This window comes from Schistocerca serialis, chromosome 3, assembly GCF_023864345.2.
Source record: "Schistocerca serialis cubense isolate TAMUIC-IGC-003099 chromosome 3, iqSchSeri2.2, whole genome shotgun sequence".
NCBI lineage: Eukaryota > Metazoa > Arthropoda > Insecta > Orthoptera > Acrididae > Schistocerca > Schistocerca serialis.
The window spans coordinates 87,316,963-87,335,724 of NC_064640.1; the positions used below are offsets into that span (position 1 = coordinate 87,316,963).

At 37.1% G+C, this 18,762-nt stretch overlaps 1 protein-coding gene across 2 annotated transcripts in view; it reads left to right on the forward strand.

Annotated features, from left to right (window-relative positions):
* LOC126469753 (sodium-coupled neutral amino acid transporter 9-like) overlaps nt 1-18,762 on the forward strand; it is a 370,196-nt gene that overhangs the window by 345,572 nt on the left and 5,862 nt on the right. For both annotated transcript variants that reach the window (XM_050096967.1, XM_050096968.1), the window contains exon 11: nt 2,901-3,139. In XM_050096967.1, coding sequence (XP_049952924.1) covers nt 2,901-3,139 — 239 coding nt within the window. The remainder of the gene's footprint in view (nt 1-2,900; nt 3,140-18,762) is intronic.

Below are 18,762 nucleotides of genomic sequence, written 5' to 3' on the forward strand. Positions count from 1 at the left end.
TTGGAATTATTATATTCTTCTTGAAGTCTGAGGGTATTTCGCCTGTCTCATACATCGTGCTCACCAGATGGTAGAGTTTTGTCGTGACTGGCTCTCCTGAGGCCATCAGTAGTTCTAATGGAATGTTGTCTACTCCCGGGGCCTTGTTTCGACTCAGGTCTTTCAGTGCTCTGTCAAACTCTTCACGCAGTATCTTATCTCCCATTTCGTCTTCATCTACATCCTCTTCCATTTCCATAATATTGTCCTCAAGTACATCACCCTTGTATAAATCCTCTATATACTCCTTCCGCCTTTCTGCCTTCCCTTCTTTGCTTAGAACTGGGTTGCCATCTGAGCTCTTGATATTCATACAAGTGGTTCTCTTCTCTCCAAAGGTTTCTTTAATTTTCCTGTAGGCAGTATCTATCTTACCCCTAGTGAGACAAGCCTCTACATCCTTACATTTGTCCTCTAGCCATCCCTGCTTAGCCATTTTGCCCTTCCTGTCGATATCATTTTTGAGACATTTGTATTCCTTTTTGCCTGCTTCATTTACTGCATTCTTTATATTTTCTCCTTTCATCAATTAAATTCAATATTTCTTCTGTTACCCAAGGATTTCTATTAGCCCTCGTTTTTTTACCTACTTGATCGTCTGCTGCCTTCACTACTTCATCCCTCAGAGCTACCCATTCTTCTTCTACTGTATTTCTTTCCCCCATTCCTGTCAATTGTCCCCTTATGCTCTCCCTGAAACTCTCTACAACCTCTGGTTCTTTCAGTTTATCCAGGTCCCATCTCCTTAAATTCCCACCTTTTTGCAGTTTCTTCAGTTTCAATCTGCAATTCATAACCAATAGATTGTGGTCAGAATCCACATCTGCCCCTGGAAATGTCTTAGAATTTAAAACCTGGTTCCTAAATCTCCGTCTTACCATTATATAATCTATCTGATATCTTTTAGTATCTCCAGGATTCTTCCAGGTATACAACCTTCTTTTATGATTCTTGAACCAAGTGTTGGCTATGATTAAGTTATGCTCTGTGCAAAATTCTACAAGGCGGCTTCCTCTCTCATTCCTTCCCCCCAATCCATATTCACCTACTATGTTTCCTTCTCTCCCTTTTCCTACTACCAAATTCCAGTCACCCATGACTATTAAATTTTCGTCTCCCTTCACTACCTGAATAATTTCTTTTATCTCGTCATACATTTCATCTATTTCTTCATCATCTGCAGAGCTAGTTGGCATATAAACTTGTACTACTGTAGTAGGCATGGTGTTTGTGTCTATCTTTACCACAATAATGCGTTCACTATGCTGTTTGTAGTAGCTAACCCGCACTCCTATTTTTTTATTCATTATTAAACCTACTCCTGCATTACCCCATTTGATTTTGTATTTATAACCCTGTAATCACCTGACCAAAAGTCTTGTTCCTCCTGCCACCGAACTTCACTAATTCCCACTATATCTAACTTTAACCTATCCATTTTCCTTTTTAAATTTTCTAACCTACCTGCCCGATTAAGGGATCTGACATTCCACGCTCCGATCTGTAGAATGCCAGTTTTCTTTCTCCTGATAATGACGTTCTCTTGAGTAGTGCCTGCCTGGAGATCCGAATGGGGGACTATTTTACTTCCGGAATATTTTACCCAAGAGGACGCCATCATCATTTAATCATACAGTAAAGCTGCATGTCCTTGGGAAAATAAAGTAATCAGTTATTAATATTCTATTCATCATATATTTAACTAATGATAATGCCATATTTTCCAAATACTCCACAAAGTATTTAAAGACTGTGTTGGTCGGCCAGTACATAAACATTACAATTGCTGCATAGTTGTGGAACTAGACAGCTGCAGCTTCAAGTTTTTGTTCTAGAGTTAAATGTTAAACATCTATTCCTTTGGCTTTAAGGTGCATATTTTCTTTAATTAATGTATGTACACCATCACATTTCACTATCTGGGAACTATGGTAACCAGTTAAGGTGGTACAGCCAGCTGGATTGTATAAGTTGCATCCCTCCTTATTATGCCAGTGTTTAGTCAGTGCTCATTTCACACTACACTTTTTCAAAGAATATTTCCTATTCAGGGAGGTTATTTGCTAGAAATTGTATGTTCAGGTGGATTAAGTTCAGGGATTCATTATTCAATTCAGATTAACCTGACTTTGGTTTTCCCTGCTTGACACAATTCCTGTATGATATACCACAAATAGCTTTATTTGCTGTATGAAAGAAATCTATGATTTCTACTATTGCCTGAGTTATGACTCAGCTTGAAAGCCTTATCCAAAATGAGTTTATCTCATCTAATTTTGTCAGAGCAAGCCTTGGACATCAATTTGTGGTGTTTTACTGCATAATCTAAAGAAGACTCATAAATAGGCTGGTCATACCATTTTAATGTAATTATTCATGAATTTAACTCTTAAATCTTGTTTTCTATTTCACTAAGCACTTTATTTGCTGTTAGTCGTTGCCCAGGACAGTTAGGTGCAAATTGTAAGTTGTGTGAAATTTGTGAATAATGTTTTTTATGTCCTCTATACTAACTTAAATAACACTGCCTTTACTGTTGTATGCAAAAAATTATTTTCCTCTGCAAGTTCCATTTCAATAACTTCTGGTAGAACTGTAAAATTTGAATGATAAATTCCACGTATCTAAATCTAAGTTAAAAAGATTTCTTATACCACACTTCATTATTCTGCACAGTAGTTCCTTTCAGATTATTGGATTTCTTGTAGTATATGTCTAATTTATGCATATATGATTTTTTTTTTAATTTATAAATATTTTCTGAATACTTTATAACCAAGCAGATTTTGCTAGTGTGATTGCATACAGTTTGAGGGGGAAAATAGAAAAAACTGAATAACAAATTCTACTTTGTTTTACAGAACTTGTTGAATAATTTTGAAAACTGGGACCTCATGACAGCGGTAGCAAGACTATTTCTGTTTTTCCAGCTTGTGACAGTATATCCACTCATTACATACATGCTGAGAGCACAGATCTTCACAGCACTGGTGGAAAATGAGTATCCTGGTTTCTTCCATGTGCTCTGCTTGAATACATTAATTATTACTGTTTGTGTATTTTTTGCAATATTTTTGCCAAAAATTGGTGCAATTATAAGGTAATAATTTTTATAAGCAGTATACTACGTTTTAGGTTTGTTGAAGAATAGTAAAAACCTATATTTCTTTTTACTTTCTCTTTCAAAAATTTTGATTTCATTAGCCAAATTTTGACATATTTAATTGATAATATTTGCTCAACAATTGTGTGTCTCTTTGATTTTCATATGCCTTCTATGTTAACATAATGAAATCTTCTTCATTATCATTATAATTTGTGCTCCACTGATACTACAGACTTTTGTTTTGACTATTTGTTCCCAATCTACATCTACATCTATACTCTGTAATCAGGATCAGAATTTTTATTGTCCCATAACAAACAGAGTTAAATCACAAGATTTAATGTGCGGGGAACTCATCAATACTGCTATTACAATTTACATGTATTACAGCAACAAGAATTATTAATTTATAATTTACAGAGACTGTGTGTAGCCTAACACAGTATTACTGTAAAAAGAGGGAATAATTATTACAGTCATTTATTAGACATAAAACTTCTAAGCTTAATTAACCAAAAATTTCAGCCACTTGCCCAGATTGTCGTATTATTATTAAGAAATTCTTCTAAGGAATAATAACATTTATGTAGTGACTGTCCCATCTCCATGCTGAGGACTTGTTTCTTTTTTAGAATGCTGTATATTTTCATGCCCAAGTATTCTGGGGTTTGTGTGAACAGCTATAAATTATGAGTGGGAAGCATGAAATTCTCCTTTTTCCTAGTACTGTATTCGTGTTTATATTTATTGTCTATGAATAACTTGGAGTTACTGTATACAAAAATAATCACTTCTAAATGTACAAACATGGAGCACATAAAATTTTAACACATTGCAGTTTGACCACAAGGACTGCTGCAATCCATTAGAAGTCGTACACTATTGCACCTTTCTTGCATGGCCCCAGACCAAAAGATAATGAAGAAAAGCAAAACCTTTTAACTGATGTTTTTATTATCATCCTACATCTCAACATTTGTTTAAAGTTGTTTGAAAGATATCACACATTTACAGAATCATTATACTTTGAAAATAAGAAGATTCAGAGGTAGAAAAAACTTTGTAACTGCAATAAATCAGAAATTATTATAAAATAACTGTACAAAACTATTTCATTGAATTTATACAACTCTTTTCATTGAGAAAAATTTGTCTTTGTGGGATATTGCTTGTAACAGTCAGGTAGACAAAATCTTGCATTACATTCTTCACACCACCATCTGGTCTCATTCTCACTCGTTTGCAGTACTGCATTCTCCTTTCTCAGAGCAAACAATGCAGTACCTTGAAGCATACTTCTTGCTTGTTGTCAATGGGACATGAGTAAAGAAATGCCTTGGAGTTAGCCTGTTTGCTTCTGAACCCTGCTTTTCATCTTCATTGACAGCTTCACCTGATTTCTTGAGTATTTGTTTCCCAGGTTCCCCATAAAAGTAAACAATCTGATTTGTTTGTGAGAGAAAGGCCAAAGTTTCTTGTACAGAATGTAAGAATTGAACACATACATCATAAATACATGAAGAAATACCTTTTCCCACCATTTCATTGTTCATCATTGAAAATCATAGTAGGTAACTAGCTGATCTCCATGATCAACACCAGTTTTATTTTTATTATAATCAAGTATGAGATCAGGCTTCAGCTTTTCTACCATTCCAGCCCTGGATTTTGTGTTTGTAGCACTATGTTTGGTAGAAAGGGCAAACACATCCTTAGTATCTTTCCAGTGAAGTGCTAGCATGGATTTTTTTCTCTTGAAAATTATTTCACCTCTTCGTAGCTTATACTGTTTGAATTCCTGTGGTAGGCCTCTTTCTCATTACTGTGCCAACAGCAGATGTGTCATCATCAAACAATCTTTCAAAGAATTTTACAGAAGTATAAAAGTGATCCATGTACAGTATATGACCCTTACGTAGACAACTTTTGCACAAACATAGCACCACTGAATCTGCACTGCATCGGTGTATACTTCACAGTTCAAAACATATCCTGTTGCTGAATCACTTAGAATGAAAAATGTTATACCATACCTGCTCAGTTTGTTCTTGATATATACTCAAAATCGCATTCTCTCTCTGAATGGACATAAACCTCACATACTGTGAGGTTCTCGCCAGTATAAAAACTGTTCTTTTTTTCAGTACAAATTTATCAAAAAAAAAGTTAAAATTTTGTGTATAGGATCATGGTTTGGTTGACCCCTTCATATGTAATCACCATTGTTATTCATATGAAGCGTAAAGTAAACTGTTCCAAATCTCTCTCTTTTCATGATTTTTGCAGGTAAAGAGGAATCTAGCATTAGCTCATTTCTCCAATAGTCCATAACATTTGGTTTGTGTACAAGGCACATGTGAATAATTATAGCAAAAAACTGATACACCTCATGTAGTGTCAAAGCAGACCAATTAGCCCAAAGTGACCTGGAAGTTATCTTATTTTGCCTCTGCAATTTTGAAATTGTTGCTGCAGCATAACAGTTTGTTTCTGTTTTATGTTTTTTATGACATTTGTGTCGATAAAGATGCTCCAACAGTCAAATTCAGTACTTTTGGTATTCAAAGGTACCAAGACATTACCTACACCTTCAAAGAGCGGTAATTGATGTTGGACATCGTCATTTACCCAGTCAACAACGTTGCTTTTGGACTTCTGCTGTTGTTGCATTCTTCCTCTGCCTCGTTGAATGGGAGCTTCACCCTTTTCTAATACATCTGATGGCCCATTTTCATTTTTGGAACACCGGTTATTACCTTCATAATAAATGATATAACTCAGTGAAACTGCCAAGAATATAATTGTCATCCCTAAACGCAATGACTGACCATTATAATTACCATGTATTTCAGAAGAACTATTTCCAGTTTCAAACCCCTCATCGCCAATTTCAGATCCAGATTCTTCAAGCAGCATCAGAATTTCCTCTTCAGTGAAACTGTCCCCCATTTTACAACAAACGTTTGTGATAAAGAGAACTACAGATGCACATTGCAAGAATGAATGCACGAGCATTGTTTCGGTGCCTTTTTTGAGTCACATAGTACTTATAGTAGGTGCTATAGCTTAGAGGAGGCAGGAACACTATCTAGTGGTTGACCGATGTACTACAAGAACAAAAAACTCAACTCCAGATGTCTCTGCACAGATATAATACGCAGCACCCTGAAATAAAAATCAAGAGGGCGGCACTCATAGATTCTTCGAGCACTGACTGTTACAGCAATAAATACGTGCTCATAGTTTCTATGGGCAGCGACCGGAATGTGTTAAATTTCTTAACAATGGGCAACATGATACTTTCAGTTTTGCATTAGACATGTATCTAACAACTGATTTTTGTAATTCTAAGATTTTAGTCATTTTGCTTGTGCCTCCACAAAAAATAATGCCATACCTTATAACTGATTCTAAGTATCTGTTGTAAACTGTGTTTCTTGTCTCCATGTTAGTCGAATATAACAGAATCTTCAGTACAAATGTCAGGCTGTGTAATTTACATGCTAAATACTTTATGCGTGAAGACCAGGATAGATTTTGGTCCAAATGCATGCCTAAAAATTTAACACAGTCCACTTTTTTCAGATTTTGGTTTCTACTACTAATGTGAAATTATTTTACATTACAGTTTTTAGTTTTAAACTGCAGCAAATGTGTTTTCTCAATATTCAGTTTAAGCCCATTTAGTTGGAACCAGTTTTCCAAACTGTCTAATAATTTTCTGACAGTTGAAGGAATTTGTTCAGGGTCACTGTGAAGTGCATGGCAGACACTATGTCTCACTGTATCAATTAATATGGCTTTTTCATATCTAATTCCCATATAGAGTGTAGAAATAATGATTGTTTAAATGCCTCCATTTGTGCTGTAATTAATCTGATCTCATCATCATGGGAGCAATATGTGTTAGGAAGGGGGGGGGGGGGGGTTGTAGTGTACTCCGAGAGTCATTATTTAAATCCAGTTGTTGAAACATTGAACATTGTTGGTAGACTTTTCTGGGATAGTTCTTTCAACATCTCTGTGACACACTCTGTCATGGGTCAAACAAACATGTGACCATTGATGTTGCCCTTCACTGTGTATGCTCAATATCTCATGCTAGTCCTCTTGATATGGGTTCCACAGACTTGAGCAATATTCTAAGATGGGTTGTACAAGTGATCTGTAAGCAATATGCTTTGTAGACTGATTAAATTTTCCTAGTATTCTACCAAGAAATCAAAGTAAGCTACCTGCTTTACCCATGACTGAACCTTTGTGTTAGTTCCATATCATGTCCCCACTTTGTGTGTGTTACACCTAGGTATTTGTGTGAGTTTACTGATTCCAACTGTGACTCACTAATACAGTATTTTCATTCAGGAAGTGTACAGTTTTACATTTACAAACATTTAAAGCAAGTTGACAATCTTTGAGCTGCTTTGAAATTTTTTTAATGTCTGACTGAATATTTTTGCAGCTTTGTTCAGGCTGTGGTTCATTGTAATTACTGCATCATCTGCAAAAAGTCTGAGGATACTGTTAGCATTGTCTACAAGGTCATTAATGTATCTAACATGAACAAAAAGGGACCAAACGCACTCCTCTAGGGTATACCCAAAGCTATTTCTATATCTATCGACGACTCTCGATCCCTGATAACATGCTGCAGCCTCCTTACCAAGAAATCCTCAATCCAGTCACAAATATCATCTGATGCTCCATACTATCATATTTTTTATAATAAGTGTAGGTGTGGTACTGAGCCAAAAGCTTTAAGAAAATTGAGAAATACTGTATCTCACTAAATGTTTGATCCATGATTTTCAGCATGTCATCTGTGAAAAGTGTATGTTGGGCTTCATGTGATCTGCATTTTCAATGTCCATGCTGGTTCACATGGAGGACAATATATCACTATGTTTGGGCCCATAGTATGTTTTAGGATTCTACAACCTATGCATGTCAAGGATTTGGGATGGTAGTTTTGTGGATCACCAGTGCTACCCTTCTTGTAGACATGTGTGACCTGTCCTGTCTTCCAGAAACTGAGCATAATATTTGTTTGAATGATCTATGATAGATTATAGTTAAAAGAGGGGCTAACACAGCTGAAAATTGGGTCCAGAGTTTGACAGGGATTCCATTGGGCCCTAGGGCTTTGTTCAATTTTAACAATTTCAGCTGTTTCTCTATGCCACTGACACTAATATCTATTTCACTCATCTTTTCAGTGGTATGAGACTTAAACTGGGGCATTATAGTGTTTTCAGAGTCTTTTGGTGATGTATGAATTAATTTTGGTGCGATATATATTCCATACAGTATTAAATACTCATCATTAGTACATTGTGTATCATTTTGTTTTGGTTGTAACATTGTGATAATTTTCACATACTTACAGTTGATTGAACATTTTCTGGCAGATACCTCAAATGCATCAAGAAACCACATATCTCATGTCTGAATATGAAATAATACTATTTTCATTGAAGAAACTGTATTAGATTTTCTACCATCAAAATACACTGAAGAACCAAAGAAACTGATACACGTGCCTAATATCATGTAGGACCTCCATGAACATGCAGGAGAACCACAACAGGATGTGGCGTGGGCTGGACTAATGTCTGAAGCAGTGCTGGAGGGAATTTACACCATGAATCCTGCAGGGCTGTTCATAAATCTGTAAGAGTAAAAGGGGATGGAGATCTCTTCTGAACAGCACATTGCAAGGCATCCCAGATACGCTCAATAATGTGCATGTCTGGGGAGTTTTGTGGCCAGGAAAAGTATTTAACTCAGAGGCATGTTCCTGGCAGCATTCTGTAGCTATTCTGAATGTACAGGGTGTTGCATTGTCCTGCTGGAACTGTCCAAGTCCGTTGAAATGCACAATGGACATGTATGGATGCAGATGATCACACAGGATGCTTACGTATGGTTCACCTGTCAGAGTCATATCTAGACATATTACAGGTCCCATATCACTCCAACGGCACACACCCCACACCATTACAGAGCCTCAATCAGCTTGAACAGTCCCCTGCTGACACACAGGGTCCATGGATTCATGAGGTTGTCTCCATACCCGTACACATCCATCCATTCAATACAATTTGAAATGAGACTCGTCCAACCAGGCAAGATGTTTCCAGTCATCAACAGTCAAATGTTGGTGTTGAGGCATAAAGCTTTGTGTCATGCAGTCATCAATGATACACGAGGGAGCCTTCACCTCCAAAAGCCCACATTGATGATGTTTCATTGAATGATTCATATGCTAACACTTACTGATTGTCCAGCATTGAACTCTGCAGCAATTTGCAGAATGGCTGCAGTTCTGTCAAGTTGAATGATTCTCTTCAGTTGTCTTTGGTCCCATTCTTGCAGGATGTTTTTTCAGCTACTGCAATGTCAGAGATTTGATGTTTTACTGTATTCCTGATATTCATGGTACACTCATTGAATGATCATATGGGAAAATCCCCACTACTTCGCTATCTTGGAGAGGCTGTGTCCCATTGCTCATGTGCCGATTTTAACAACATGTTCAAACTCACTTAAATCTTGATAACCTACCATTGTAACAGCAGTAACCGATCTAACAACTGTGCCAGACACTTGTCTTATATAGGCGTTGCCAACTGCAGTGCTGTATTCTGCCTGTCTACATATCTCTGTACTTTAATATGCATGCCTATAACAGTTACTTTGGCACTTCAGTGTAGATAGGAGAACAAATATTTGAAGATTGCATTCAGAGCTTTATGATCAGTTGGCTTTCAACATAATGACCTAAACTGCAGTGAGAGATCAGGACAAATCTGTATAACTGACAACCATCTCAGAGACAAACATATAATGTGCATCTGTTCAACATAGTCTTCACAATAGTGTTTAGTTGCATCAGCAGTATATTGTAAAAGTGCACTGATGGATCTTTGCAGCATCTCAGTCCATAAAATTCCAAGCATATTTAGTGAGGTTCACAACTGAAGAATACATACATATTTTCATTCATTAGATATTCTTACTATCCCATTTCTTTGTAACTAAGGCAACAGTATCTTATTCAGGAGCTGATTCCCCCCTCCTCCAACTATCTACACATAGCTATACTCAAATCTTAAAAAATTTTTGCTGAAAAACATGCAGTGGTGTTGTGTATTGAAGCTCATAAATAAATTCACTAACTGACTCATGTAATTTAGAGTGATTTATAAATTTGGCAAAATATTTATTGTGCCCTCTTTTACATGGATGACCAGTGCTAAGTACCTTCTCAATTTAGTAAATAGTGATCCATCTCCTTATACAGGTTATTTTCCATCTACTGCCTCCTGTTTACCATTATTTTTCATTAAGATGAGAATAAAAATGGTTGATGTTATGGTTTTCAGTCTGAAGACAAGTTTGATGCAGCTCTCCTTAGTAGCATATCCTGTTCAAGCTTCTTCATCTCTGCATAACTTCATGTGAACCTGGTTAATGTATTAAGCCTTGGTTTCCCTCTACCATTTCTACTCTACACACTTCCATCCATTACCAAATTGATGACTCCTTGATGCCTCATGATTTTTTCTGTAAATCATCCCTTCTTTTAGTCACCTTGTGCCATAAATTTACCTCCTTCCCAATTTAATTTAGTTCTCCCTCATTAGTTATTTTATCTACATATCTAATCTCAACCTTTTCCTGCAGGACGAAGTTTCAAAAGCTTCTCTTCATTTCTTGTCTCACCGGTTTATCACCCTGTGTCAGCAGCTGATGGTCTTAGGATTAGCATTGCTGCCTCTGAATCCCAGGGCCCCAGGTTTGACACCCGGCCAGGTTGCCAGGTTGTGAATTTTCCCTGTGTGTGTGTGTGTGTGTGTGTGTGTGTGTGTGTGTGTGTGTGTGTCAGCTAAAAACCCTTAAAAACACTTGCACCCTATTGCCAAATTTTCCTAGAAAATAGATCCTGGTCACAAATGTTAATCGCACATTCCAGTTAATCGCACATTCCATTTTATTACCGCCCATCCTTCACTTCATACAAGGCTACACTCCATTCAAATGTCTTCAGGAAAGACTTCCTAGCACTTAAATTTATATTTCATTTTAACAAATTCCAATTTTTTCAGAAATGCTTTTGTTACTATTGCCAGTCTGCTTTTTATATCCACTCTAGTCTGGCCAACGTATGTTATTTTGCTGGCCAAATAGCAAAACTGATTTAATACTTTTAGTACCTCATTTCCTAATCTGATTCCCTTAGCATTATGTGATTTAATCTGATTACATTCGATTACACTTATTTTATTTGTAATCTCATTTCAAGACAGTGTCCCTTTCATGAAACTGCTCTTCAATGTCTTTTACTGTCTCTGAGAGTGTTACAATGTCATCAGTAACCTAAGCCCAGTCTCACTCCCTTCTGAACTGCTGCATTCATTTCAGTTCCCTCAGCTTTTATAACTGCAGTCTACTTTCAGTGCAAGCTGTGGAATTACAAAGTGTATTCCCGGCAACATTGTCAAAAGCTTTCTCTAATTCTGCAAATGCTATAAAAGAATACTTGACTTTCTTCAGCCTGTCATCTAAGCCAAATTGAATGTATTCCTACATTTGTCTGTGACCCAAAGTGATCTTGCCTGAGGTCAGCCTCTGCCATATTTTCCACTCTTCTGTAAATATTTTGGGTCAGTATTTTGCAGCTATGACTTATTAAACTGATGATTTGGTAGTATTCACATCTATCAGCACCCGTCTTTTTCAGAGATGAAATTATTAGTCTCCTTGAAGACTGAGGGTAATTTGCCTGTTTTGTATATCTTACCATCAGTTGGAATAATTTTATGAAGGCTGGCTCTCCCAAGGATCTTCATAATTCTGAGGGAATGTCACCTACTCCAAAGGTCTTGTTTCCACTTAGGTCTTTCAGTGTGACAGATTCTTCTCACAGTATTATATTTCCAATCTTATTTTCATCTACTTCTTCATCTTTTTCTCTAATAATGTCTTGAAGTTCATTTCCTTTGCATAGCACTTGTATGTTCGACTCCTATCTTTCAGTATTTCCTTCTTTGCTCACTACTGGCTTGCCATCTGAGATTTTGATATACATACAAGTCTCTCTTCTTGAAAGGTCTCTTAATTTTCCTGTAGGTGTCATCGACCTTTCTTCCAGCATGTTTCTACCTCTTTGAATTAGTCATCTAGCTAACTCCTGCTTATTCATTTTGCATTTTCAATCAGTCTCATTTTTAGACTTCATATTGCCTTTTGCTTTGTATTTGCATTTGCATTGTTATATTTTCTCCTCCCATGAGCTACATTCAGTATCTACTGTGTTATCTAAGGATTACTGCTAAGTTTTGTCTTTAGGTTATTTGATCCCCTGACTGCCTTCACTATCTCATCTCTCAAAGCTACTCATTTATCTTCTATTGTATTCCTTTCTCATGTTTTAGGAAATTATCATCTAATGTTCTCTTTGAAACAACCAGTAACTTCTTGTTCTTTCAATTTACTCAGGTTTCCTTCCCTTAATTTCATACCTTTCTGCAATTGTTTCAGCAGTAATCTGCAGTTTATAACCAATAAATTATGCTCAGAGTCCATATCTGCCCCTGGAAATGTTTCATAGTTTAAAATCTGGTTTCAGAATCTCTGTCTCACCATTATATAATCTATCTGAAATATTATAGTGTCTTCTATGTATACAATCTTCTTTCATGATACTTAATCCAAGTGTTTGCAATGATTAAATTAAGCTCAGCATAAAATTTTACCAGGTGGCTTCCCCATAGCCCATGTTGTCCTATTTATTTGTTATTTATTTATTTATTGTTCCATGGGACCAAATTAAGGAGAAGTCTCCATGGTCATGGAACAAGTCAATACATGAAATTATAACACGATATTAGAAACAGATAAAATGAAATATAAAAAAACATATTCAGGTGACAAGTCGTAAGTTTAAATGAAGAAAATCAACAATGTAACACTGGAATTTGCTTAATTTTTTAGCTCTTCCAGGAGCTCCTCAACAGAATAGAAGGAGTGAGCCATGAGGAAACTCTTCAGTTTAGACTTAAAAGAGTTTGAGCTACTGCTAAGATTTTTGAGTTCTTGTGGTAGCTTATTGAAAATGGATGCAGCAGAATACTGCACTCCTTTCTGCACAAGAGTCAAGGAAGTGCATTCTACATGCAGATTTGATTTCTGCCTAGTATTAACTGAGTGAAAGCTGCTAACTCTTGGGAATAGGCTAATATTGCTAACAACAAACGACATTAAAGAAAATATATACTGTGAGGGCAATGTCAGAGTTCCCAGATTTTTGGATAGGGGTCAACAAGAGGTTCTCGAACTTACACCACACATAGCTCGAACAGCCTGTTTTTGAGCCAAAAATACCCTTTTTGAATCAGAAGAATTACCCCAAAAAATAATACCATATGACATAAGCGTATGAAAATATGCGAAGTAGACTACTTTTCGTGTTGAAGTGTCACTTATTTCAGATACTGTTCTAATGGTAAATAAAGCAGCATTTAGCTTCTGAACAAGATCCTGGACATGGGCTTTCCACAACAGCTTACCATCTATCCGAACGCCTAGGAACTTGAACTGTTCCGTCTTGCTTACAATATGCCTATTCTGTCTGATCAAAATATCGGTTCTTGTTGAATTGTGAGTTAGAAACTGTAAAAACTGAGTCTTACTGTGATTTAGCATCAAATTATTTTCCACAAGCCATGAACTTATTTCATGAACTACATTATTTGTTACTGTTTCAATATTACACACAAGAGCCTTCACTATCAAGCTGGTGTCATCAGCAAACAGAAATATTTTTGAATCACCTGTAATACTAGAAGGCATATCATTTATATAAATAAGAAACAGCAGTGGCCCCAGCACCGACCCTTGGGGAACGCCCCACTTAACAGTGCCCCATTGGGACTGAACATCACTACCACTCTCAATATTGTGGAGAATTACCCTCTGCTTTCTGTTCTTAAAGTAAGAGGCGAACCAATTGTAAGCTACTCCCCTTACTCCATAATGGTCCAACTTCTGCAGTAATATTTTGTGGTCAACACAGTCAAAAGCCTTCGTTAAATCAAAGAAAACACCTAGCGTTCACAACTTTTTATTTAATCCGTCCAAAACCTCACAGAGAAAAGAGAATATAGCATTTTCAGTTGTTAAACCATTTCTAATACTAAACTAAACATTTGACAGCAAATTATGTGAATTTAAATGCTCCAGTAACCTTGTATATACAACCTTCTTGATAACTTTAGCAAACACCGATGGCATAGAAATAGGTCTAAAATTGTCAACATTATCAATGTCTCCCTTTTTATAAAGTGGCTTCACTACCGAGTACTTTAATCGGTCAGGAAACCGACCACTCCTAAAGGAAAAGTTACAGATATGGCTGAGAAATGGGCTAACATACATAGAACAATACTTCAGTATTCTGCTAGATACCCCATCCTATCCATGAGAGTTCTTGGTCTTTATTGATTTAATTATTAACTCAATCTCCCTCTTGTCAGTATCATGGAGGAGCATTTCAGGTAACAGTCTCGGAACACTTTTTTCTAAGAGCGCTATATGATTCCCTGTTGGGACTAGGTTTCTATTTAGTTCACCTGCTATATTCAGAAAGTGATTATTAAATACTGTACATATATGCGACTTATCAGTAACATGGACATTCACACTACGCACTTATTTTATATCCTCGACCTGTCTCTGCAGACCAGCAACTTCCTTTACGACTGACTATATGGTTTTAATTTTATCCTGAGACTTAGCTATTCTATCTGCATACCACAAACTTTTTGCCTTCCTAATAACATTTTTAAGCACCTTACAGTACTGTTTGTAATGGGCTGCTGCATTTAGATTTTGACTGTTTCTAACGTTTTGATATAATTGCCACTTTGTTCTACAAGATATTCCTATCCCTCTAGTCAGCCACCCAGGCTGCCTGTTTGTGCTAGTACCCTGTTTTTAACGTTCTAGTAGAAAACAACTTCCAAAGAACATGAGAAAAGTCTTGAGAAAAGCATTATATTTATCATCTACTGTATCAGCGCTACAAACATCTTGCCACTCTTGTTCCTTTATAAGGTTTACAAAGGTCTCTACAGCAACTGGATCAGCTTTCCTGAACAGCTGATGACTATATTTAACACATGTTGCAGCACAAAAATCTTTTAAAGTTAAAATTTGTGCATCATGATCTGAAAGGTCATTCACCTTTTTGCTAACAGAATGCCCTTCTAGTAATGAGGAATGAACAAAAATGTTGTCTATGGTTGTTCTACTGTTCCCTTGCACTCTCGTTGGAAAGAATACGGTTTGCATAAGATTATATGAATTAAAGAGGTCTACCAGCATCCTCTTCCTTGCACAATCACTTATACAATTAATATTGAAGGCACCACATATAACTAACTTTTTGTATTTCCTATAAAGTGAACCAAGAACCTCCTCTAGCTTTAGCAAAAATGTTGTGAAATTGGAGTCTGGGGATCTATAAATAACAACAGTTAGAAGTTTAGCTCCGTTAAATTTAACCACACCTGCACAACAGTCAAACACCTTTTCAGTGCAGTACTTTGAAACATCAATTGCCTCAAATGCGATGCCGTTTTTCACATACATGGCTACTCCCCCACACCACAAAGAGCTCCTACCATCTTTCCTTCTCTTCCTTTTATACTATCAAATTCTAGTCTCCCATCACAATTAAATTTTTGTTTTCCTTGACAATGTGAATAATTTCTTTTGCCTCATCATACACTCTTTCAGTCTCTTTCTCATCTACAGAGATAGTGGGCATATAAACTTCTACTATTGTTGGGGAAGTTGACTTTTTGTTTATCTTGGCTATGATAATGCATTGACTGTGCTATTCACTGTAGCTTACTTAAACGTCTATTTTCTTATTCACTATTAGAATTATTCCTGCATTATGTCTATTTGATTTTGTATTTATTACCGTGTACTCATCTGACCAGAGGCCCTGTTTTCCTACCACTGAACTTCACTCATTCCCATTATTTCTAACTTCAACCAATCAGTTTTCCTTTTTAAATTCTCTAAGCTACCTACTCGATTAGAGGCTCTAACATTCCACACTCTGACCTGTAATGGTACTGCATTCATATTGATTGCTATGCTGGCGTCTGTGCTGTAGGATGGCCACTTCTGTCCCCAGAATGGCACATGTGGGATGCTATGGGAATGGAATCTTCAAGTATTGTGGCGAGCATAGAGTCAAGAGTGCTGGTTCAATTAAAGATTCTTGTTTTTCATACAGTAGATGGACAGCTGCAATCAGGTGCTGACCGTATCTGGTGGCATTGAGTGTGACCATGGAGCAGCAGAATACAGAGATGACATAATGACAGCTGGCGGCAGTGTGGCCTTTACAATGCAAGAAGAGTGGACAGCTCTGCAGTACAGCAGACTCAAGGTTGGGCTGGCCTATATTGTCCACAGCCCAGAGCAGCTGGCAGGGGCAAGCAGACATGCCAAGTGCCAGACAATGGCACCAAACGAGTGGCCTTGACTTAGCGAATCCTATTTGAAGCATGGAACCATCTGAGATAGCTGATTATATATGTGGCTGGCCTGCATGTTTTGTGACTGCCTGCTGTGGCCTGCCTGTGAAAAAAAAGCTGCAACAATTCCTACTCAGTTGGGAGAATTTGGTTTTCTAAATCCATTTCTGCTGCTGTTCCTGAGAACTACTAAAACAATATGGTACTACTATGCCTACTCTTTTCCTACCACACCTGCTGTGGATTCTCTCTCACACCACTCTTTAATCCTTACACACTGTCTTTCCTTCTTCCCTATCCAGTCTATCACACAATTTAGGGTGACTGAGTCACTCACAAAGTTCCATCACTTTGATCAAACCTGCATTCAGACTGCTGTATTAGAGATAATAGACTGGGAGTTTGAGTAGACAATGGCTCACTATTGATTTTGGATATAGATCATACAAGTAATGGCCAGGATTGAGAAAGTTCGCAAGAACTTAATTCCTATTATAATTACCCAGTGTTGGTGTCTGCTGTGATATTGCTGAATATGCTGAAAGAACATTACTGCCCTAGTGTGCCCATTCTGTGCTGATAATAGCTTCTCAAGGGAACTAACTGTGGTAGAATTGAGGGCATTATTGAGGTATGTTATGTTCTTTGCTGGAAGTGTTTCGAAAGGACTGTTGGGTAGTTACAGCAGAGGATACATAGGTTTTCTGTTGTCCTTGTTAGTCTTGATGGAAGCCAAAAAGTCAGCCCCAGAGTCTCATTTAGCAGTATCTCACTGTTCTGTAATTCTAACCATTCTGTTCCCCTGTAGCATCCTTATTCATAGCAGGTGGTAATAGCTATGACTGAGTCACAAACTGAGTACACCCAGTGGGATCTTACTTTCTAAAAATATGGGTGGGTTGTAAGGATGTCCCATGTACCCATGACAGTCTGGATCATTATGGAGAGAATGTTGCAACATGCTCCCTCTGGCATCAGTGCACCTTTTCTGCTGCCATCAGTGCATGAATTTTTCTATCCGGTATAACTAGAAAAATCTCCATACCTCTAATATGTACAGATTTGCCTAAAGTCACCCATTTCACTGAATATGGAAGTACCATATAGCATTCATAACTGCCATTAGTGTCTGCTACTCCAATCACCCATCTCTTATTTCTTTGCATGTGACCAGCTTGCTCAATTTGCCAGGCTTGAATATGTCCAACATGGACAACTGTTTTTGAGTAAGGAGTTGTAATTTCACATTCACTAGCAAGGACATCTTGACCAGACAATACAGTATTTAGGCAACTTGGCATTTCATTGTCCCATTCAATCCTGCTATTCTAGGGCATTCGTATTAACTTCTTCATTTGTCACCATACCGTCTCTAAGGTACTCACAAAATTTTCCTCCATTGTGTGTTTGACTCTCTCACATGGTGATGGCATCTTATATACATACACTACTTCATACAGTAATAGAATTGCACTCTCATGAAGCTTTGAAGTGAATGCTGCAACAACCTAATGTAATGGTGTATCTCAGGCATCATGATGCCTGTTGACATAGTGGCTCATCATCTTCCCTGTTATCTGCTGAAACCATTCCATTCTGCCACTTGCATGTGGGTATAATGTGCTAATTCTTAATGTATGAATTCACAACAAATGACAAAGCTGCTTCATCAGCTCTGGTGTCATATTATGGCCTTGGTCAATAATTGTCTCTGGAATACCAAACTCTAACAAGCAATTATTAACCACAGCTTATGCCATGGTTTTCACTTGTTCATTCAGAATGGCTATCATTTCTATGTAGTGCAAAAGTGATGTATTATCATTAAGATGTAACGATTTCCTGTAGGTGTCTGCCAAAAAGGACATAAGATGTCCAAACCAATTATCTCAAATGGTTTACTGGCCTCCAGTAATCTCTGCTGTGAAATATGCTGATGACTTAATGTGGCTCATTGTGAGCATGGTACACAGTTCTTGACATACTGTTCTACAGCCTGCTTATGTATTCGCTGCCAATATTATTTGGCTAAAATTTGTTCTGTTGTACTATGAGCTTCAT